This window comes from Callithrix jacchus, chromosome 1 (assembly GCF_049354715.1).
Source record: "Callithrix jacchus isolate 240 chromosome 1, calJac240_pri, whole genome shotgun sequence".
NCBI classification, from domain to species: domain Eukaryota; kingdom Metazoa; phylum Chordata; class Mammalia; order Primates; family Cebidae; genus Callithrix; species Callithrix jacchus.
Genome location: NC_133502.1, coordinates 26,008,571 through 26,030,718, shown reverse-complemented (window position 1 = coordinate 26,030,718; position 22,148 = coordinate 26,008,571). Strand labels below are relative to the sequence as shown.

Sequence of the window (22,148 nt, the reverse complement as noted above, 5' to 3'; positions counted from 1 at the left end):
GTGACTACCAGTTTTTAAATAGAAGATATCGCTTCTAATCCTTCCAGTGATTTTCCTTCTAGAGATGTCAAAGAGAAGTGACCTTCCAAAGACAATTAAAGCAGAGACTTCGAATTTGACCTTTAACTGAAACCAAACGCTGTCTGTTAGCAAACACGGTGCTTTTCCTCCCCGAAGGGAGATTATCAGGAGCGGTGGCCGGGAATTTAAAGCAACTGTTTTGGGAAGAAGAGGCTGTTAACTTTTGGTCACTGTCACACAGACAGAGACTATGACCTCGTGTTTTCTCCCGACGTCTCCCGTGTTCAGTCTCGTGACAGAATGAAATGTTCCTATTGGCCACTTCACAACATTGAAAGCAGGGTGTCCAGTGTTTTGGCTCCCCGGAGCCACACTGGAAGAACTGTCTTGAGCCACTCATAAAATACACTAATGTTAGCTGAGGGTATGGTTAGGTTTTGTGTCCCCACCAAAATTCATCTTGAATTTTAGTTTCCATAATCCCCTCATGGGGGAAGACCATGAGGTGCAGGGCAGGTAACAGAATCATGGGGGTGCTTTCCACCAAGCTGTTCTCATGATAGTGAGTGTGTTCTCGTGGTATCTGATAGTCTTATAAGGGGCTTTTCCCCTCTTTGCTCCTCACTTCTCCTTCCTGATACCATGTGAAGAAGGACATGTTTGCTTTTCCTTCGGCCATGTTTGTAAATTTCCTGAGGCCTCCCCAGCCCTGCGGAAATGTGAGTCAATTAAACCTCTTTCCTTTAGAAGTTACCCATTTTTGGGTATGTCCTTATAGCAGCATGACAACAAACGAATACAGCTGATTAGCTAAAAAAATTGCAAAAATGTTTTAAGAAAGCTTATGAATTTGTGTTGGGCTGTATCTGAAGCCTCCCTGGGCTGCCTGTGGTCCATGGATTGGAAAGCTTGATCTTAAAAGCAAAATTCTCTGAATGCTAAAGCTGAAAGAACAGCCTTTTCTGACTGCAAGTGCCAGGTGGGACTGCATGTTTCCCCGCCACCTGAGACAGATCATTCTCAACTCAGGCTGAGTCACCTACTACAAGGTGGAAGAGCGTCTCTGCTGACTCAGGAATGCACCGCCAGGTGACAGGTGGGTCCACACTCCGGTGTTTGCCAGCTTCATAGATTTTCATGGCATTTGTCTGGACCTTGGCCGACGGCTGTCCCTTATTTCTGCAGATGATACAGCCATCTGTTTTTGTCACCAGTTACTATCACCTGTTCAGTTGTAGCCTTGGCTGTGCACAGGCTGAGAAGGCAGATTATCAAGTTGGCTTAAACGTACAGGTGTAATAGAGGAGAGAGGCTGCTGTCAGTCAAGGGTGAGGCCCCCGCCCTGGATTAGGTTTGTGGAATTTATCACCCTGACACAGAGGCAGCGATTTCAGCTCACATCTGTTTCCAGAACGTGCAGCTCAGATGTTTCGCTGAAGGATGGCATTCACTGAAGCTGCAGCAGCCAAACCTCACTGTGTGGCGTCCATGGGGTTGATACTCACGGGCTTACAGGGCTTCAGCTGCCATCCTCAGCTTCTGTGTGGACCCCAGAGAGCACCCACTACCCCCCAATCTACCTGGACCCACTGCACCCTAATCCACTGGCCTACTGGATTCATTCACATGACTGTGAATGAATTACACCTCTTTCCTTTAGAAGTTGCCCATTTTTGGGTATGTCCTCATAGCAGCATGAAACAAACTAATACAGCTGATTAGCAGAGAATCCCAAAAGATCCGGCTGGGATCAAGCTTCATCTGAACCTGAGAATACACCCTCCCTCTTGTTTCCCTTCACTCACCATCAGGCCCAGGCGGTCCAGGGAGCCCGGGGGGTCCTGGAAGCCCCGGCTTTCCGTCAAGTCCGGGTGGGCCCGGGTAGAGAGCCGGGATGCCGGGGTCTCCGATGAAGCCTTTGGGTCCCATCTCACCCGGCAGGCCTCTCCCCAGATCTGAAACCAAACAGCATTCACAGGCAGAGTGAGTCTCCCATACTAAACCACTGCCTTTGCGTTCATGTCCAGAGGGGCCCGCCAGCAGGACCCTCAGGCTCACGGTCCTGTCAAGAAGCCATTGCTACAGTTCAATATCTTTTTCCAACTTTAAAAACACCCCTCTCCTTGCCCCTCAAATAATGGCTTGATAGTTGTGGTCAACACTGGGCAACAACACCTGATGAGTCTCCGTGCTCTTCCCAAGCATGCCAGCTACTCATCGTGGCACCATCTAACCTAGCTGGGGAGTTACTGTCCTATGTGCAGGGGTTCTGTGAAGATGTCTAAAGCATGTGTGTGGTGCTCCCCAGAGCTGCTAAGACTAGTCAGTGGGGAGAAGTAACAACGACATAGCTATGTCATCAAGGAAGGCTCACTTATGGGTGCTCGGACCTGAGGGCAGGTGCTTTGGGTCTCAGGTGTTGATATCACGAAGCCACATTACCTTCAGCTGTGATGGAGATGCCAGGTGGGCCTCGGGGGCCTGGGTCTCCTGGCTCACCCTGGCTTCCTGGCTCCCCTCGGGCCCCTGGGAATCCTGGGTCACCTCTGGCACCTGGAAGTGAAACAAGTCCCACAGTAAGAACAAGACTGTGGTCTACGGATTACAGCTGACGCTTTTGCATTGACTACGTATTACCAGATGCTCCAGATGCTGCAGGAGGCCTGCTAGGGAGTTAAGATGGTTAATACATGGGGTGGTCTCTATTTTTAGGGGGCTCATTCTCCATCAAATGCAGTGACACAAGATTCCTACTAATATTAAACGATACAGAATGTCAAAAAGATACAGGGAGGCTTCAAAGGAGGGGAAGATTATTTTGGGGAAAACCTGCTATCCAGGAACCACAGATAATAACATTAATAGAAGTGAAGATGTTTTGAGCCCTTCCTGTGTGCAGAGGGTCACTCAGTGTCAAGTGCTTTCTGGCGGCAGTGCTGGGGTGCAGGGGAACGGAATGAGTGGAAGTCAGGTGAGGAAGTGGGCGAGTCCAAAGCTCACATAAAGAGGGAATCAACGTGGCTGCCGATGTTGCTGGAGGCCTGGGGTGAGGCAGCCTTACTGCCCCCTTCCCTGCGCCTCACTCTGCCCTGGGCCCCAGCTTCAACCCCATTAGGCTCTTTTTCTCATCCCTGGCTGCTGGATGAATAATACAATTCAGCTTTTACAAACTTTCATCCGTGAACAAAGACAGAGTGGTACGGCCATGTTCCTCTGCCTTGGAAAGAGCACTGCTTTACTGTAGAACACATTTTTCTAGAATTTAACCGGGAAAGATGAGAGGAAAGAGAAGAAAACAGGACTTTCTATCAGGTAGGCATTAGGAATTCCTAGGAACGCCCTCGCTCTGCCTGTGATCTTACGAAATGCCTTAAAATAAGAAGAGGGCTTGCCCTCTTGACTCTGAAGTCACACGTGCAAGGGGCGGTGAGCATGACTCCCGTGCATGGTGTCTCGTGCTCGGGCAGCTGCACGCTGGGTGTGCAGGAGGCTGTGCTCCGCAGATGGACAGAGGCCCCGGGCCTGAGTCTGGCTCCTCCACTTAAACGCAGCCTCGGGCAGGAACTCAGCTGCCCTGCGCTTCCATCTCTCCCTCGGTAAATGGGGCTAAGTCCATCTCCACCTCACAGCATCATTGGAGGGGTAAACGCCCTGAAAAGGACAACTAGGACAACTTTGAAGGTCGCTTGGCACACACTGCGGCTGACACACGTTAGCCACCGTTATGATCCAATAAAAAGACCAGAGAACGTTTAAAGCCACAGACCTTCTCACTTGCTTGGAAGGATAGCAAGATGACTTTTATTTCTCGTTACCCTGGGATCATTTTTTCCAATACAAACCCCTCTCTCCTTTTTGCGTTTGACAAGTTCATGCAATGTTATGTTGAAAAAGATAAATTCACTGTCTCTTTTCCCTGAGGGAAGCTGATCAGTCATCAACCTCTGACTCTCAGAAACCCTGGAATGCAGTCAGTCGCATTCCGGCTCACCAAGACCTCGGGAATGTTGGCCAGTAGAAAAGGCACAGGCTCCTGTAATCCCAATACTTTGGGAGACCGAGGCGGGTGGATCACGAGGTCAAGAGATCGAGACCATCCTGGTCAACATGGTGAAACCCCGTCTCTACTAAAAATACAAAAAAAAAAAAATTAGCTGGGCATGGTGGCACCTGCCTGTAATCCCAGCTACTCAGGAGGCTGAGGCAGGAGAATTGCCTGAACCCAGGAGGCAGGGGTTGTGGTGAGCCAAGATCGCACCATTGCACTTCAGTCTGGGTAACAAGAGCAAAACTCCGTCTCAAAAAAAAAAAAAAAAAAAGAAAGAAAAGGCACAGGCTACCTCTGCATTTCTGAATCTGCTCATGGGAAAAAACGAATTTTGAAACCACCCGCCTTTGCAGCGTGATTTCCAGGAATACAGTGCAGTGAGCAGGGAGGACCTGGGGAGAGCTGGGCTCTCAGTCAGCGACATTTTTAAAAAATGCAAAACAAACACCGTCGGCATTGGCTTAAAAATCCTGTTCCTAACATCTCAAAGAGAATATTTCCGTTTTATCAAAATCACTAAGAGGGAGTCAAGTCAAAGCGGGCTCATGGCCCTTTTTAGTGGGTCTTGGGTTTGGTAGCCAGGTGGGCACCACGGACAAGGCAGGAAATGCCAGCTTCACAGTTACGGGCATCACGGAAGAAAAGCACGAATTTCAAAATATCCCCATTCATGGCTCCACACCTACCCAGACAGACATTTTAGGGGCTCCTCGAGGCACTGCCCGTGGCCCTGATCTGTTCTGTATTTTCATCAGCATTGGGTGAAGACATTCAAAAGCCATTACTGAACTGACAGACAGCCTGCACCTAAGCAGGGGAGCAAATTCTCAACACCTCGGCTGAGAGGATGGTGGGACCAGGTGACCTGCTGAGTTCACGAGGAAAACGCCAGAGCGGTATTTCAAAAACCCTGCCCTTCACAGTGCCTGTCTGATGTATATGTCTCAGCACGCAGCTCACTCACACTGTCAGGCGTTTGCTGAGCGCCAGCCCTGCCCCTGCCCCTGCCCAGTTCCAGACACTGGGAACACAGCAGTGAACAAGTCAGGCTGAACTGGGCGCAAGGCTCAGAGCTGAGCTCTCCAGCTGCAGGACTAGGGTCAGATTTCCATATGATCTCACCAATTTGCAAGGCTGAGCGTTAGTAACAAGATGAGCATTAGTGACAACACGCACAAAGTCCTTCGTTTACACTCCAAGGTCAACTGCGACAGTGGGGAGTGGCCGTCTATGTGTAGATTATCTGGGGCTTTAGTTGCCTTGAAGTCTGAAAGCCTGAACCTATTCACGGTTATGGGTTAGGATCCATTCCAGGCATCGGGCTTACAAGCGGAGGGGCTTAAGAAGCTTGGCGCATTTGGAGAAAAACTCCAAAGGTGGCTGGGGCTGCTGCCGCTGCATTTCTTTAGTGATAGTCCAGACGGCAGAACTAGAACTCTACAAGTTAAGCGGAAATGAAGGAATTCCTCGATGGAGGGTATTTATCACTTGCAGGTGGTGAGGACTGCCTCAGGCAGAGGCAACATGGAGGTCTCCCTGTGACACATTTAAGCAGGAGGAAAACTGTACATGAGATTGAGATTCTCCAACAGTGAGGTTCTAAATTTCGGGTTTGTTTTGCTTAGAAAATCTGTCTTAAAAGTTCATGACTCTGTGTCCCTAGCAGGAGAGAATGTGTACGTGACGCTGAGCTATGCAGGTGAAATGGTTCACATACCTTTTGCTAGGGAAGGGTGAGGGGAGTAGACAGGTAGTCCAGGGGGTCCTGGGTCTCCCGTTTCTCCCTAGAGAAAGAAAAGAGAACAATAGAAGGATGTGAGAATAGCCTTTCGGAGTTTTTCACAGGATGGGTATTTCCAAAGAAGAAGGCTGAGCGTGGAGCATCAGGTTAGCAGAGCAGCCATTTCCACCAGTGCAACCACAGCCAGTGCCCAGGGCAGCATCCCCATGCCGTGGTGGCAAAACCTGGCATCCCAGCCACCAGCCACTGGGGCCCAGAGAACAAGTCAGGCAGGGGCCCATCTCATTTTGAAATCCTTGGTGAATGCCAGGAGACTGTGCTTTCTGTAGTTTAGACTATGACATTCTGGTTAGTGACAGCTGAACCGTCTGCTGAGGGTGGGCTGGGAGAGGCTGTGACTTCAGGACCCCAGTGGAGCACCATCTGTGTCGCAAGGCAGTGTCCACATGCCACCTTCACCTCTTTGAGCCTCACCTGGCTCAGAAGTCCTCTCCAGATGTGCCCCCATCCAGGTTCCCCACGGGTGAGTTCCCCTCTCAGCTGGACCAGCAGCACCTACATGGTCCTCCACCTAATGGTCTCCCCTCCCTGCCAGCTCAGGAATTACTCACAGAAGCCACATCCTCCCTTGGACACCAGGGGCACATCATCCTCTTGTTATATAAAGCCTGCCTCCCCCAGGCCTGCTGGTCCCCTCTGTGCCCGAGCGCACCCCTGTGTGGCCCTGCGTGGCAGAGGACACTCTCCTCCCCAGCTGGGAGCACATGTGGCTCACAGGTCATCATCCACCTCGCCCGCCCAGTGTCAGATGCCCCATGTTTGGGGATCTCATGCTTTTTAGGACAGGGAATTCCTCCACAGGACACTGTCAAGGAGGAGTAAGGCCAGCCAGGGTGGGTGAGATACCACGAGAAGCAGGGACAGGAGAAACGGGCTCACCTTGGGGCCCCGGGGCCCATCAGAGCCTTGATAACCATCCAGGCCTCGGCTTCCCTGCAGGAAAGATGTTTGCTTTTAATTTTTGTCTCTATAACTCCCAAAAATGACCGCAATAGCATTATTGTAGCTCATAAGATTAACCACAGTTCATTATAATCATGTATTAACCCAGTCTGTGTTCAATTTCCCCTGACTTTGGTCTCGAAAGTGTCTTTTTAAGGTTGCTTTGCCTGAACCAGGAGCCAAAAAGTCCAAATATAACATTTGGCTGCTATGTCTCTCAATTCCCCGCCCCCTTTGTTTTTTGAGACAGAGTCTTACTCTGTCACCAGGTGCCAGGCTGGAGTGCAGTGGCGCGATCTCTGCTCACTGCAACCTCCGCCTCCCAGGTTCAAACAATTCTCCTGCCTCAGCCTCCCGTCTCAATTCCCTTTTAATTCACAATAGTCCCTTCCTTCCTATGTTGTATTTTGCAATTGTTGAAGGAACTTGGTCATCTGTGCTGCAGATACCCTGTGCGTGGGCTTTGGTTGCTCTCACCCTCGTGGGGTGGTACAATCTGTTCTTCTAACCCCATGTTTCCTCCACGTGAGTCATTAGGGCTGGAGGCACCCTTGGTGCAGGTTCCCCTTTTCAGCAGCGACTGTTTGCGCAGGATGCTGGTACCCCTTCTCCTACAGAGGGTACGCGCGCCGCGTCGCTTTTACGATTGATCAGTGGGGTCAGGTGTTGACAACCCAAACCAACTGTTGAAACCCTCCCCCAGGGTGGGTTGTGAAAAATTTCATTTAATACCAAAATAGACACATTAAAGTTTCTTAAGTTAGAATTTTTTTCCCTTCATTAAAAAAAAATCTCTGTTGGGTATAGTGGCTCATGCCTGTAATCCCAGCACTTTGGGAGGCCAAGGTGGGAGGATTGCTTGAGCCCAGGTATTTGAGACCAGCTTGGGCAACATAGGGAAATTCTGTCTCTACAAAAAATACGTAATGTAACCAGACATGGCAGCATGCACCTGCAGCCTCAGCTACTTGGGGGGCTGAGGTGGGAGGATTGCTTGAACCCAGAAATTTGAGCTTGCAGGGGGCTAAGATAATGCCACTGCACACCAGTCTGGGCAACAGAGCAAGACCCTGCCTCAAAGCACACACACACACACAACACACACAAACACACAAAACAAAAAACAATTGGCAACACTAACATTTGTTTTCTCATTCCCTTGAACGTTCATTGAGTCCTATCACGAAGCTCTCTATAAATCTAGAAATTGACTCCCTTTTAAAGGGCATGCACGGTTGAGCCCTCGAAATTCAGAATGGCAGACGCCACAGGTATAAGAAAGGGCATTCTCTGATTACTTCCGTGCTTATCTTGCTGTCCGGGAGCAGGTGCACTGAAAGTCATGCCGTTCAGACTGAACTGAGATGGGCTTCGCTTTGTGCGTTTTGATGTGGTTCTGTGATTTGGACCCAGACTTTCTCTCACGCTAGGTGGAGCTGAAGACTCAAAAGTAAAAGCAAACTTCTGTGACTTTAAAAATGAGATCCTGTTTAGAGGCCACGTCTGAGATAAGCTAGGAATCCTCAAGGACCTGCCATAATGGGAGCTGGCAGCTGGACACTCAGTGGGAGCCATGAACACAGCCATAGACTGGCCAGCTCAGACAGTGCCCCAGAATTGGTCAAATCTGAGCTTCGCTCTGGGCCACAAGCATCACGCACGCATGCTGCGGCATCCTTAGCCAACAAAACAAGGACCACAGACGCCACGTGTCACCCTCTCTGCTGAAGAGTCCAAGATAGCATGGGCACTTTGGAAATATGTCTGCAGCATTTGAAATGCACTGGGTGTTACAGAATACCCACCTGGGAAGGGGACAACTTAAGGAGCACTCAGGATTCCTCTGAGGCAGCCGGAACCCCAAGAGCCAAAGCAGTGAGCTAAAAGTTTCCAGAGGAGTTCCCAGCGGCAGGTCAATGGGCTAGGGGGAGGCTGAGGATTACGTATGACTTAGGGAGAAAATGCACCCTCAGGGTTCATCTGAGATCACTGGCAGTGGAACCCAAATAGGCGGGAACCCTAAGTCAAAATGACGATGGAAACTTTTCCACTCTGTTTCTCAGTGGCAAACACAACAGGGTCAGGGAGGAGCAAGGGTGGCCGAGGAGGAATCATCCAGGGCGCTCCCAGGGTCAGGCAGGCGACCACCCCCGGAAGGACCCACGGGGGGCTCCATGGGGCTCCCCGAGACCCTGCTCCCAGGTAGAAACTGCATCACAGAGCCCGCCCTTAGGGGAGCTGAGGTCAGGAGACCGACGTGCAGATCACTATTTTAGAAGGAATAATTGTGAAGGGCTTTGAAACCAAACACTCCTTTCTCCCTGGCCCTCCCCCAAATCTAATAACACATCACTAATTTGAACTCAGTGAGGTCGTCCATACGATTCACGGGAAGTTCTGATTATGCAATCTTAGAAGTACAAGGTCGATTTTATGTTTTCAAGGATGAAAATGACTGGAGTAAGGAAAGTCCTTACGCGGAAGTCTGAGGGACTAGCTAGAACAAACAGATAAAGAGAGTGTATCGTCAGACCCTTTAGGGAAATGCATGCTTCTAAAGCCGGAAAGCAGGCTGCTGTCTCTCGTGGGGTGAACTGGCCACTGCCATCTTTCTGTTGTTCGTTTGCCTGTTGTACCCTTTTCATTTCAGTGGCTGAGGGAGCACCTGTTAGGCTGAATAGAATGCATGTGCCTCATGAGAGAGGCGCCTCTGCAAAGAAGCCCTGCCAGCCTGCAGATGAGATGCAATTCAGTACAGAGCACTGAAGACCACGAGAGCTCCGGGAAACAACTCAAGCTGAGGTCCTGTCCACCGCTTCTAGCTTTGCCGAGGAAACTTGCACACACCCACAGCGGGCTCTGAGGTTGCATCTGGTGAGAGCCCAAGTCATTCACGCTGCAGCTGGTGCAAATGCAGCGTCCCGGACAATCCTGAGAGAGGACAACAGTCCTATTGAGGGGGGCTCCCTACAACACGATGTGTGCTGGCACGGTGTGTGTTCTTCAAAGGAGACCAGGTCTCCATGAAAATACAAAATAACACTGTGGACAGCATTTACTCTGTTACTAAAGATACGTTCCCCTAGAAAGAGGAGGGGAAACCATGTCTAATTTCTCAGAAAATTGGATATAACCGAATTCATAAAAGCTACATCTCTATTCCTTTTTAGAAAAGGCTGGAAGTAGAAGTTCTGATAATCTCGGTAGGGATGACAGGTGGCCAATTCTGTGTTTATGGAGAGGAGGGCACGTTCCCTCCCAGGCTGTCCTGTCTTTTCTGGCTCCCCCGATTTTGATGCACTGTTCACACTTGCTCCTTGGAGGCGCTTTTGGTGTCTGGGGAGAGGTGTCGGGTGGGGACAATGGACGGTCATGGAGTCAGCCACCTGGCCAGTGAGATGGCAGAGGGCGGACACAGCTTGGTGCTCACAAGCAGGGCGGCGGTGTCATTGGCGTATGTCTGCCTGTTTCCCATTTTTCTGGTTGAATAAACTATAATCACTTAACTGGAAATATCTGCGTCTTCCTGAGTTGTTGCAACTGCAGGAAGCAAGCTGGGAAATGCAAGTCTGAAGCCTCACTGTCCTGATGTCTGGGCCCCAGCCCTGGAGCTGCCAGGTGGCCACTGTTTGCAAAACATCGTGTCCTTCATTAACTTCAGAGTTCCAGGGAGCAGCTGTGTGGAACTGCACTTTTTTTTTTTGAGACAGAGTCTCTGTCCCCCAGGCTGGAGTGCAGTGGTGCAATCTCGGCTCACTGCAACCTCCGCCTCCCAGGTTCAGGCGATTCTTGTGCCTCAGTCTCCTGAGTAGCTTACAGGATTACAGACATGTGCCACATCCAGCTAATTTTTTTGGTATTTTTAGTAGACACAGGGTTTCGCCATGTTGGCCAGGTCGGTCTCGAACTCCTGATGTATATAATCCATCCATCTTGGCCTCCCGAACTGCTGGGATTACAGGTGCCTGGAAATGCGCTTTTAAACACTACAACTCTTTTGTGTTGAAGATGGAAAACTAAAGATGAGTGTCATTTTACTAGCACATGGTAGGAAATTAACACTAGCACTTTAATCACACGGGGAAGGTGGAAACGGGTCACTCTGGAACCACACGTCTGCTTTAGCCTCTGTCCCTTTGCGGCCTTTGCTTCCCCTAAGCCATGAGCAGAATGTGGCCTTTGGGTGGGGTGCGCTTGGATAGCCGTCACCCCAGGTGTGCTGCTTTGAGGGTGCTCCGATCGGTAACTGCTGTTAGGAGAGGCTGAGTGCGATTATGGCAAAGCCTGGAGTTGGCCCCCTGGGCTGAGTTGGCATGAAAGAACAGGAATGGGAACAATAAGGTATTTGAGGTTGCAGGAAGCCAGCAAGATCGGTGCTAATTCTGAATGGTTAAAACCAGAATTCTGGGTCAAAATGGCCTATTCCTAGAGCCAGAGGGGGTCAGAAAGGGGATCTGGGAGGCAGATCCCGGACCACATTTGTGGTCCCGGAAGAAGCATGGCGGAACCCCCACCAGGCCTGCTGAGCCTCTGCATCTGCTGAGCCTCTGCACCAGCTAACTGCAGCCCGTGGGCCTCCAGATACCACACTACCTGCCGTGTAGCCCCAAGTAGGATTCATGGAGCCCTGATTCTGAGGCTAATGATTTTGATAAAACTCTCTGTGTAAGCACCTCCTAGGACTGAGTGATGTCCATACTAGCCCGTGCGCAGGCAGCCAAGCCCCGTGTACCACCAAGGGGGCACATTTGCTGGAAATATGAAAACCACCTCGGCGGGGGGCGGTGAGAAGGAAATATGGCATATCCACTGACTGCCATTCTCTGCATCTTTTTAAAAAATGAGGCGGATGTGTACCTGCCAGTGTGGACACTGCACTGGGGCAGAGCAGCACAGACACAGTCATTTCTTTTGCTGTTGCCTTCAGTGTGTGTGAAGCTACACATCTTCGTGTGTATGTTGGCAGGAGTGTGAGGTGAGACCCTTGGGAGCTTCCAGGCCTGCGCTGTGGGTGGGACCCGCAGGCACAGCAAATGGTGAAAAGGCATCTGCCACTGATCTAAAACATCGTGTATGACCTAGAGTTCAGATGGCTCTAAATCTGACCCAGATTCATAATACATTTCTTTTTAAAAATTTCTTCTTCTTATTATTACTTTGAGAGGGAGTTTCACTCTTGTTGCCCAGGATGGAGTGAAATGGTGCGATCTTGGCTCACTGCAGCCTCTGCCTTCTGGGTTCAAGTGATTCTCCTGCCTCAGACTACCGAGTTGCTGGGATTACAGGTGCCTGCTACCACGCCTGGCTAATTTTGTGTATTTTTTTTTTTTTTGAGACGGAGTTTTGCTCTTGTTACCCAGGCTGGAGTGCAATGGCGCGATCTCGGCTCACTGCAATCTCCGCCTCCTGGGTTCAGGCAATTCTCCTGCCTCAGCCTCCTGAGTAGCTGGATTACAGGCACGCGCCACCGTGCCCACCTAATTTTTTGTAATTTTAGTAGAGACGGGGTTTCACCATGTTGACCAGGATGGTCTCGATCTGTTGACCTCGTGATCCACCCACCTCAGCCTCCCAAAGTGCTGGGATTATAGGCTTGAGCCATCGCGCCCGGCCAAGTTTGTGTATTTCTAGTAGAGATGGTGTTTCACCATGTTGGCCAGGCTGATCTCAAACTCCTGAGCTCAAGTGATCCACCCTCCTCGGCCTCCCAAAGTGCTGAGATTACAGGCGTGAGCCACTGTGCCTGGCCCATAATACATTTCTTTTTTTTTTTTTTTAAGAGACGGAGTTTCGCTCTTGTTACCCAGGCTGGAGTGCAATGGCGTGATCTCGGCTCATGGCAACCTCCGCCTCCTGGGTTCAGGCAATTCTCCAGCCTCAGCCTCCCGAGTAGCTGGGATTACAGGCACACGCCACCATGCCCAGCTAATTTTTTGTATTTTTAGTAGAGACGGGGTTTCACCATGTTGACAGGATGGTCTTGATCTGTTGACCTCGTGATCCACCCGCCTCGGCCTCCCAAAATGCTGGGATTACAGGTGTGAGCCACTGTGCCCGGCCCAATACATTTCTTACATAACATTTTTCTCCTAAAGAAACAGCCAAAAATCTGTCCACAGAACTCAAAAGAATAATTGGGTTGTCATTAAACACATATGAAGTGTCACAATGTGGGTCAACCTATAAAAGTATTTAAGTGGACCCTGGGTCACCAAATCCATGACTACATGGAAGAGGGGTATGAGGCTGGACGACACAGAAGCATGGCTGGTGGGGTCAGGTGATGAATGGTTTGAAGGGGAGGAACTAAAAGATGGTTTGCAAAATCGAGAGCCAAGGTAATGACCTGGCTCAAGTATTGTGGACGACCTGGGAGGCAGGACTGTCCACTGCAAATGCAAGAACGGTTTCAGTGCCTTTGCTGAAGATAAGTGTTCTTCCCTGGGGTGCCGAGGCTTCTTGCTTAACCTCTGTGGGACCTCGTGGGCCCAGGGCGGATTGTAGTTCACGTGCCCAACTTACCTTCTGTCCCGGCGATCCTTTTTCACCACTCAAGCCAGGGTAACCCTGGTTCAACAAAAAACAGAAGCAAACAGGTCAGAATATGCAGTAAACATTTCCAGAGGACTGGACTATGGCACCCGACTGTGATTACAGCAACATGCTGACGGACGGACAGAACAAGTCTCAGGTCCAGACTCTGAAGAACAGGGACAAATCACCAAATTCAGTAACAACTATGAATAAATTCTTCTCCCTTTAAAAAGTGGGGGCTGGGGGTTGGAAATAATGACTGTGACAAGAAGTCTCAAAGAAAGCAGAATCCATCCTCATCTCAAAGCTGCCTCACTCTGGAAGGCCTCCGGGCCGATTCCTGAAGGAATGAATCATTGTAGCAATCCTTTCCTACCACTTAAAGGAATACAGAGAAATCTACAGAGATAGTACAATAAAAAGCTAGACATATAAAAAGGCTGGTACTCTAATGTTCTACTGTCTCTCTTTCTCTATTCTTATTTCTGGAGAATGTAAAATATGGTCTTTTGAGGGGTAGCAACTGCCAGATAGTCACCAAAACTCCGCTTCCTCTTCCTGGGCCCAGGGCTCTGACCACCTGTCCCAGCCCACAGCTAGGTGTAGCTGAGTGAGGCGGTGGGGTCAGTCTAGGCTGGGCTCAGAAGGTGAGGTCTGCCTCTCGGGTGGCTGAATTGCCATGGGCAGGGATTTCTTCCCACCCCTTAGCAACTAGGACTCCTGGGGCAGCGGGAAATCAATGTGTGTTTGAGATTCTCTACATTTCTGGTTACCGCAGACTAACTGAGTGAAACACACAAGCAGGAAGGTTTTGTGCCTTACTCGAGGCTCCTCCGCTGGGAGGACCATGTCCGTGCACCTGCTGCTGGGTGAAGAGGGAGTGTCAGGTGGTTGATAGATTGTAGCTAGTGCAGCTGCCAGGGCTAGATGTTCATGGTGGGGTGTGTGTGTGTGTGTGTGTGTGTGTAATCATGGAAATCTCTGTACTTTCTGCTCAATTTTGCTGTGAACCTGAAATAACTTTAAAAAGGAAAGTCTATATAAAAAACCAAACGAAACCAACAACTGCACTTATAAAAGGCACGTTTACCCTTGGTCCAGGAAAGCCCATGATTCCTTCTTCTCCCTTCAAGGAAATGCCCTAGGAGAGAACAGAGAGGGCATAAGGAGCAGCCCAGGTGTGGCCCTCCGGCCAGCAGGCCCACGTATCATCCTCTGCTCCAGGACTGTGTTCTCAGCCCTGATGGTGTCCAGACCTCCTGGCAGTGCTAGACCCAGGCACAGTGCAGGGTGTGGTCCTAGGAGGCCTGCCAGCCTTCCGGGCTGTCACCCAGCCAGGACTGCATGTGTCATGTCATGTGGTAAGTGACCACGAGGGAGAGCTGCAGTGCTGAGGACAGGCAGTGACAAAGGTGGCAGAGAGCAGACCCAGGTGGCGCCCGAACAGAAGCCATGCTCCTCCCCCATCTTCATGCTCCCTTCTCGAACCTCAGAGGATAATTAGCCAGTGTTAAAGATGCCAAGAGAAAAATTCTAGAACTGGCTTCTGAAAATAAAGTGTACAAATGCAGGCTAATACTGTCCTGCTGTAGACAAGGGGTTGAGAGTCTGATGGTGTGCAGGCCCTGAGTCCACGGGGCACCTGTCACGCTGGGCAGAGCGCCCGGAACCCACGAGCCACGGGGAAGGGGAGCATGCTCATCACCCAACTTACTTTTATTCCCGGTTCGCCCTCGCTGCCTTTTTCACCCTGTAAAGAATACGAAAAATGAGAAACACTTATTGAGGATGGTAACAGGTGAAAATCAATCGGGGTTCATGACACGAGCTGAAAATACTGAATCAACCCTCAATCACTGTAAATCAACTGCAACACATGACTCTTAAATTTTGTAGCTTCAAAATTCAAGGGAAAAGATGTGTTATTTCTTCTAGATTTTCCCAAGGTGAATTAATTCATGTATTCCTCTTGGTACAAGTTAAAGTCCATCTTTCCTTCTGTGTTTTCCTTTACCCCTCCATCCCCCACAGTTCCAGGCAGATGTTTACATTTTGTGGGAGAACGTGCCCAAGGAAAAGCCTTAATGAAAATACTCTTTGGAAGAAAACATTCCCAGGAGGTCCTCTGAGGAAAAGGTACATATTAAAACATGGAACATATTAAAACTTGAAGCAAAAGCTGTCGAAAGCCATGTCAATATCATAGATGAAAATCACGGTCTGCGTTTTTCCCACTTCTCTTTGTCTAAAATGGTAAAAGAAACAGCAACTGTTGGGTCCTCTGTCCCCATCATTCCTGGAGGGTACCCTGGATTCCTATAGCTCACGACTGCCCCTGCAGGCTGGCCCTGCCCCAGCCCTGATCCCACCCTTGCTGGGGTTGTAGAAAAGGTGGGGAACCTGCCTCGGAGGCTTGAGCACCTCCACGTGGATCACACCTGCGCTGGGCTCCCGTCCTCAAGCTGGACAGAGGCCTTCCCTGCTGCCTCCCAGGACGCTTTTGTCAACGGTCACTTGTAACTCAGGCCACAGCCACCTGGGTTGATTTCCCCGCCAAGGCAGTTGTCCTGCTTGCTAAATCCCCCCAGGACCCAGGACCCAGGACCCAGGACCCAGGACCCAGGACCCAGGACCCAGGACCCAGGACCCAAGCCCCACGCTGACAGATGCTCAAATGCTGGGAATCGGATTCTATTTGGAAAGATAAGTCTCCACCTTTGGGGTTTCGGTTTAGTTCCCAGCTGTTCTGTGTGCCCAACATGGTACTGAGTGTTTCACACAGTCACCTGCAACCTCCTCACCAGCTCCAGGTCAGTGTCACTATCCCCACTTGACAAGGGGAGCAGGAAGCCCTAGAACGGCTGTGGGATCTCCCTGAGCAAGTGGGCGGTACAACAGCATTCGAACCCAGGCAGGATGGATGGTAATTCCTATTTCAGACTCAGAGTATGATTTCAATCAACAAAATGTTAATGGAATGATTCAGAAATTGTCAAAAACTGACTTTGAGCCCCCAAAAGGTGCTTCCTGTCAGCAGAGAAGTAGGTTGTATTTTGCTGAACACACTTTGCTAGACAGTTCCACGATTCTGGCTTTGAATCACGGTATGACCATTAGCCTCCATCTACACTGAACGCAGGGACAGATGTGAGGTTTTTTAAAAAATGAATTCTCACGTTGCTTCGGGTTCGTCGCATTTGTTTGAGATGAGGGATGGATGAAGTGATGCACCGTGAATCTAGTAACCGCCTGGAAGCACTGAGAACATTCTGGGAGGACCAGGTCATGTTTTCATGCAAAATTTGCCAAGCTGGTGGTGAGGTTTTTTCTACTTGGAATGTGGCTCAATAAAACTGAATACATTTACCTTTTTATTACTCTGCTTTTTTTAGTTCAACTGGGAAAACAGTCTGTTTTGCTTTTTACCTTGTCCTGTTCTGGGTGGTGGGTGACTCTTGTGGGCGCGATGACGGGGTGGGTTTCTGGTGGAATCCCGTTGGGTCCTGGCTGCCCTACGTCACCCTGCATATTGTGTGGCAAAAGCAGTCATCTTTAAATGGAAAGGAAACTACAAAACTCAAATACAAATATAACCTGACCACAATACTGCTGTTTCCATTTTTGCATATTACTTACCATATGTGTACCTATTTGTAGTATAATCATCACAAAATAGAGTAATCCTAAGTTTTTTGGATCCTCCTCTCATTAGCAATCATTTAGAATTTACGCACACAAGCCACGTAGGTTGTTCACAATTCTGGACCTCATTTGCTTCTGCAGGGCTATTTCCTTACAATGACTTTGTATATGTGGGAATTACGAGGTATGAGGCTAAGTGTCTCTATGGTTTTTGACAGGTATTACTCTGCTGCTTGCCAAGATGGACACCAAAATAAAAGAAATGCTGAAGAAGTGAAAGACTACTTCCCCCACTAAAGGCGTTTTTATATAATGAAAAGCAGTCTTGAAAAAATATAATATCCCAAGATAGCTTTATTCTGCATTTGTATCATTAGCAGAAAACACTTTCTGATGTGGTGAAACCGATCTGAAACATGACTAGACAGCTAACCTTGCATAACATTCTGGCTTTACCTCCCAGAAATTAATTGACACAAAAAGGACAGTGTTGTCTTTTCTTTTCTTTCCACATTAAACTATATAATACAAGTTTGAGTCCAGATATCATATAACATGGACAGCAGTAAATAGAGATGATGGGTCAGCTGCAGAAAGTGATACTCCACAGTGTACGCTGAGTGTACACTAATAGAGTATCTTAAAATACCCAAACCGTTTGTCCTCCTCCCTTGTACCTGCTGAGCCCCTGATGTTTTTTTACTATCTGAATAAGCCCTTTGTAGATGACAGAATTAATTTCCATTATATCTAGTGGGACTATTTTCCTCTCCCACCATTGATTTCCTCCCAGATTTTTCTTGTTTTTATTTTTATTATTTTATATATTTCATTGCATGGGGCTTTACATTTTTATGTGTTTGGGTCTTCAATGTTTTTCTTTCCTTTTTTCCCAGAAGCCCACTGGCTTGCTAACTTTTCCTTTTTGACTCCTCCTATGGAATTCATGTAAAGAAGGAAGTGTTTCCTTTTCTCACATGAGCAGGACTGGATTCAACTTACTGTGCTGTTCAATCAAAAAGCAGAATAGAAAACAGAATAGAATGGTTCCAGTAATGAGGCCAAGGGACAGGTCTATTTTACGATGGGCACATGACTTTTGTGGTGAACGCAGTGGGACTTTGTTGGTAAGGTTTTGCTTGTGGGGTATGGGCACTGCATTAAGCCTGCTGTGCCCATGATCACATACATTCCTCTCAAAGGCCATGAGGCCTTTGAATCTTAGCACTGTAAGGGTGAGAAAAGCCACAGGCTCCTCATGGCTGTCTTTGTGCCCTACCAGGGTTGGTCCCTGAGATCCCCTGGTCCTTGAGATGGCTTCCTGTCAGTCTCTGGCTCTAGTCTCAGTCCCTTATTCACCTCTGGGTTCCACTCCTGAGAAGATGCCCTGAGTGACGCGTCCTCATTTCCACCTGCGGAAGACGAGCTGAGGTTGCATCTCTGTGTCAGAGTCTCCGCCAGCCTAGATGGTCCATGTTGACTATCTTACTGATCCACAATTATCACTGGCTTTTGGTGACAACCTAGCACTTTGCAATGATTATTTCCCTATGCGAAGGGTTTGTCTGCAGATCCACTCAAGGTAAAAGTTTTACAGCATAGAACTTAGTAATTAAATTGATTTATTTCCCGATTGAGAAACGCTGCATGCCTCTGCGGAAATGGATCAGGTTTCCTTTACCTTTTCACCCTTCACTCCGTAGAAACCAAGTCCTCTGTTTCCCTGAAAAGATAAATAATTTTTCTAAGTTTTAAAAAGCCAATAATCAGAGAGAAGTAACATTATTTTTCTTAGAAAAAAAAACCCAAGGCCTATTTATATTCAACTTTACTGAACAACTATATTTGCACATTATTCTTGCTTTGCCTTCTAGAAACTAATTGACAGTTGGTTATATGGGTTGAGCAAGGCCTCAGAGTGAACAAGTGGGAGCGGAGATTGGGCCCCAGGTGGTGCTGACCCCCAATCTTGAGTTTAGGGTCTCTGCAGACCGTAGTCTGAGAGCATGTCCCTGGGTTCTGGCCCCTAGACGGAGAAAGCAGCCCCAGTTTGCTCCCTGGACTCTGCATTTGAGGACCATGATTCCTCTCTCCTTCTGGCTCAGCCTTTTCTCATTTTGGCAAAATCATCCTCATTTCATATAAACATTACCTATCTTTATAACAATCTTTGGAAATTTAAAATCAATGAAAATGTAATGATCTTAGGTGATTCTTTGGGTTTTAGTCACCCTTTTTGCCTTCCTTTTTGCTTAAGAAGCTAGGCCCAGTGTCACAGTAAGGATTTAATAATTTCACGAATGCAGTAGCCATGTGTGGGAGGGCATCTAAGATTCACGCATAGAAAAAGCAAGACGCCACATTGGTACACATCACAGGCAGAGTCCTCTTCTACTCCCAACAGCTTTGCTCCTTTCCCAGGGTGTCAGTGCTCCCACAGTGACAGCAGGGTCACACAGGCCCTATCTGATCTCTCCCTCTCTGCAGTCTACCGTCCCCCGCTCCAATGTCCAGATATTTTCTGAAAATAAAAAGAAAGCCTTCAATTAATGTTTGCCTTTTGCCTCTTCCCCACCTAGCGGGGAGCTGAAAGCAAAGTGCAGAAATGTGGCCAGGCTAGATCAGAATGCAATCTGTGTGGGTCCCCCACGGTCCCTTCTCTGCCTCCTGAGCTGCTCGCCAGAGTCACCAGGAAGTGACTTGGTCAGGGGTGAGGAGGGCTGTTTATGTTTGCCGTAGCAAGGGGAGATCTGAGGCTCACGCCTGGGCTCAGGGCTTGGCTGTTGCCTCCTTAGGCCCAGTCCTATTTCCGCTGCTCTTGGCCTGGGGCCCATCTCATCCCGCTCCAGGCTGCCAGGCGGCGGGGCAACCAGCAGCCTGCGCGAGCTCCCCAGCTGACCGGAAGCTGTGTCAGAGGGGACAGGAGCCTGGGGGTATGGGCAGTATGTAACTGCGGTCACTGGGGCTCACAGCAATGGGCGAGCATGCGAATGTGTGGGCTTGACGCGTCCTCTATTGGGACACAGGGCAAGGGCAAGGCTCCTAGATGCTTCCCGTTGGCAGCCCAGCGTTTCTGAATTACGTTACATTTTGATCAAATGCTTCTCTCATCAACTGCACTCATTTGTCTTGGACACTTATCCAGCTTTCCCAGACAAGAAATCCTAGTTCTGTTCTCCCAGGTTCTAACAAACCACCTACTTTGCTGTGTTCCAACCAATGTAATAATCATTCTGGGATGAAAACAGTATGTAGCTTTGTGCTCCAGCCTAACTTGACTGTTACCGAATATATTCCTAGAGGCTGACATCAGACTCCTGTAGGACCTAAATCCAGCCAGGTAAGAAGAACGACATCGGCCTCCCTACAACAGACAGAGCTACATTTTGTCCATCCTCGTAAATCAATGCACTTGAATAAATGTGAGCTATCCCTAAAGTGTTCTCATCTGCATTTTCAATCCAGCTCTCATCAGTTTGGTTTTCATATAGCAACAGGCACGTGGCAACTGATCAGCAACAGCAACTCATTCCACATATTCACTTTCTTAATGTCCAGAGGCACCAGGATCTATTCTTCGAGTTTAACACACAAAACGGTTTTCATCATAATATAAACAATAAATAGTTGTCAACCAAGAAGTTTTATGGTACAAAAGCTCCAGAAACACCTAAGTCCCCCCTTCCCTTGTTGTTACCCCCGAAAACCAACTTACTTGCTGTCCTTTTGGTCCAGGGGGTCCAGGTGGTCCCTGCACAAACACACAGAAATGTGTCAAGTGTTTTCCTCACCCAGGACCCAGATAACATCTGCTGGAAAGCCCTGAGACAGCCATTTACTGTATATTTAGGACACCATGTAGGATGCATGGAGGTTTCTGATGCATTTGGCTTGGCAGGGCTGACATGCTGGGGGAGAGGGACTGGGGTCAGCTCCGGTTCTCAGAACCTGCTGGCTGTCTACGGACAGCTGTTTCTGCTTTGCTTTTGTGTGTTTAGGCTTTCAACCTCACCCATGTCCTCTCTGTGTTTGTTCTGATCCCTCTGCAAAGTCCCAGGCCCTGTGACTGCAGAGACAGCTTCCCTGACTTCCTCTGGGAGTCCCCACGAGACCCCGTGCGGCACTTCTTCCTGGTGGCTCGGTCAACGTTCATGGACAGAATGAATGTACAGGCCAGCACCGCAGAGTGGAAAGTCCCATCTGCAATATCATGGTGTATCTTTCTCCAAAGCATTCCGTGTCAATGCCATGCTTAGCATTAAAGCATTTCAGATGCGGGGGAAGAGTGTTTAATTACATATAAGTGGATGCAAAGGAGTAGACAGGGAGGCTTGTGGGTGACTGCATGGCTCATGTGAAGGACCGAAAGCTGTCAGAGCCGCCAGGGACCCAGCAGTACAATCTGCTGTGCTGGACTTTGAGCCATGCATTTAAAGTACAAAACATGTCTGTAATCCTTGGCCCTTGGGAGGCTGAGGTGGGTGGATCACAAGGCCAGGAGATCAAGACCATCCTGGCTAACATGGTGAAAATGAAACCTCGTCTCTACTAAAAATACAGAAAAATGAGCCAGGCGTGGTGGCATGCACCTGCAGTCCCAGCTACTTGGGAGTCTGAGGCAGAAGAATTGCTTGAACGTGGGAAGTGCAGGTTATGGTGAGCCAAGATTGCACCACTGCACTCCAACCTGGTGACAGAGCAAGACTCCATCTCAAAAAAAAAAAAAGCATAAAACCCAACCCTGTGGCATGTGTGCTATGAATAAGCCGACAACCATGTGGCGTGAAACGGAAAGAGCATCTCATAGGATCCTCATCTCAGCCACCCTGGCCAGGTCTTTCACAGACAGGGCTACTTGCAAAAACGACTTTCACAGCACGAGGGAAATTTGCTTTGTAGAAACAAAATCTATTATTATTACTTATTATAATCTGAAGAAAATTATGAGTCCCCCCACCTGCTAGTATGACTGAATCTCCCAAACACATGTGACTTATTTTTTTCTCAAGATCCATCCAGGAACTGGTGTTAGTGGCCCTTGATGGCTTGTCTTGTTCTTGAGCGATGGGTTTCTGTGAGGTCTCTCTCACCTGCAGCCCCATCTCTCGCTGTATAAGCTAAGGCCTATTTACTTTCCTTCCAGGTCACCGTGCAGCGGTG

At 48.9% G+C, this 22,148-nt stretch overlaps 1 protein-coding gene across 1 annotated transcript in view; it reads right to left on the bottom strand.

Moving 5' to 3' along the window:
* Positions 1-22,148, bottom strand: part of COL4A2 (collagen type IV alpha 2 chain) — a 209,806-nt gene that overhangs the window by 59,872 nt on the left and 127,786 nt on the right. The window contains exons 11-20 of the mRNA XM_035293939.3: positions 20,704-20,739; positions 18,670-18,711; positions 16,773-16,868; positions 15,061-15,096; positions 14,437-14,487; positions 13,335-13,379; positions 6,750-6,803; positions 5,787-5,853; positions 2,464-2,574; positions 1,827-1,976 (exon numbers count right to left, since the gene is read on the bottom strand). Coding sequence (XP_035149830.2) covers positions 1,827-1,976; positions 2,464-2,574; positions 5,787-5,853; positions 6,750-6,803; positions 13,335-13,379; positions 14,437-14,487; positions 15,061-15,096; positions 16,773-16,868; positions 18,670-18,711; positions 20,704-20,739 — 688 coding nt within the window. The remainder of the gene's footprint in view (positions 1-1,826; positions 1,977-2,463; positions 2,575-5,786; positions 5,854-6,749; positions 6,804-13,334; positions 13,380-14,436; positions 14,488-15,060; positions 15,097-16,772; positions 16,869-18,669; positions 18,712-20,703; positions 20,740-22,148) is intronic.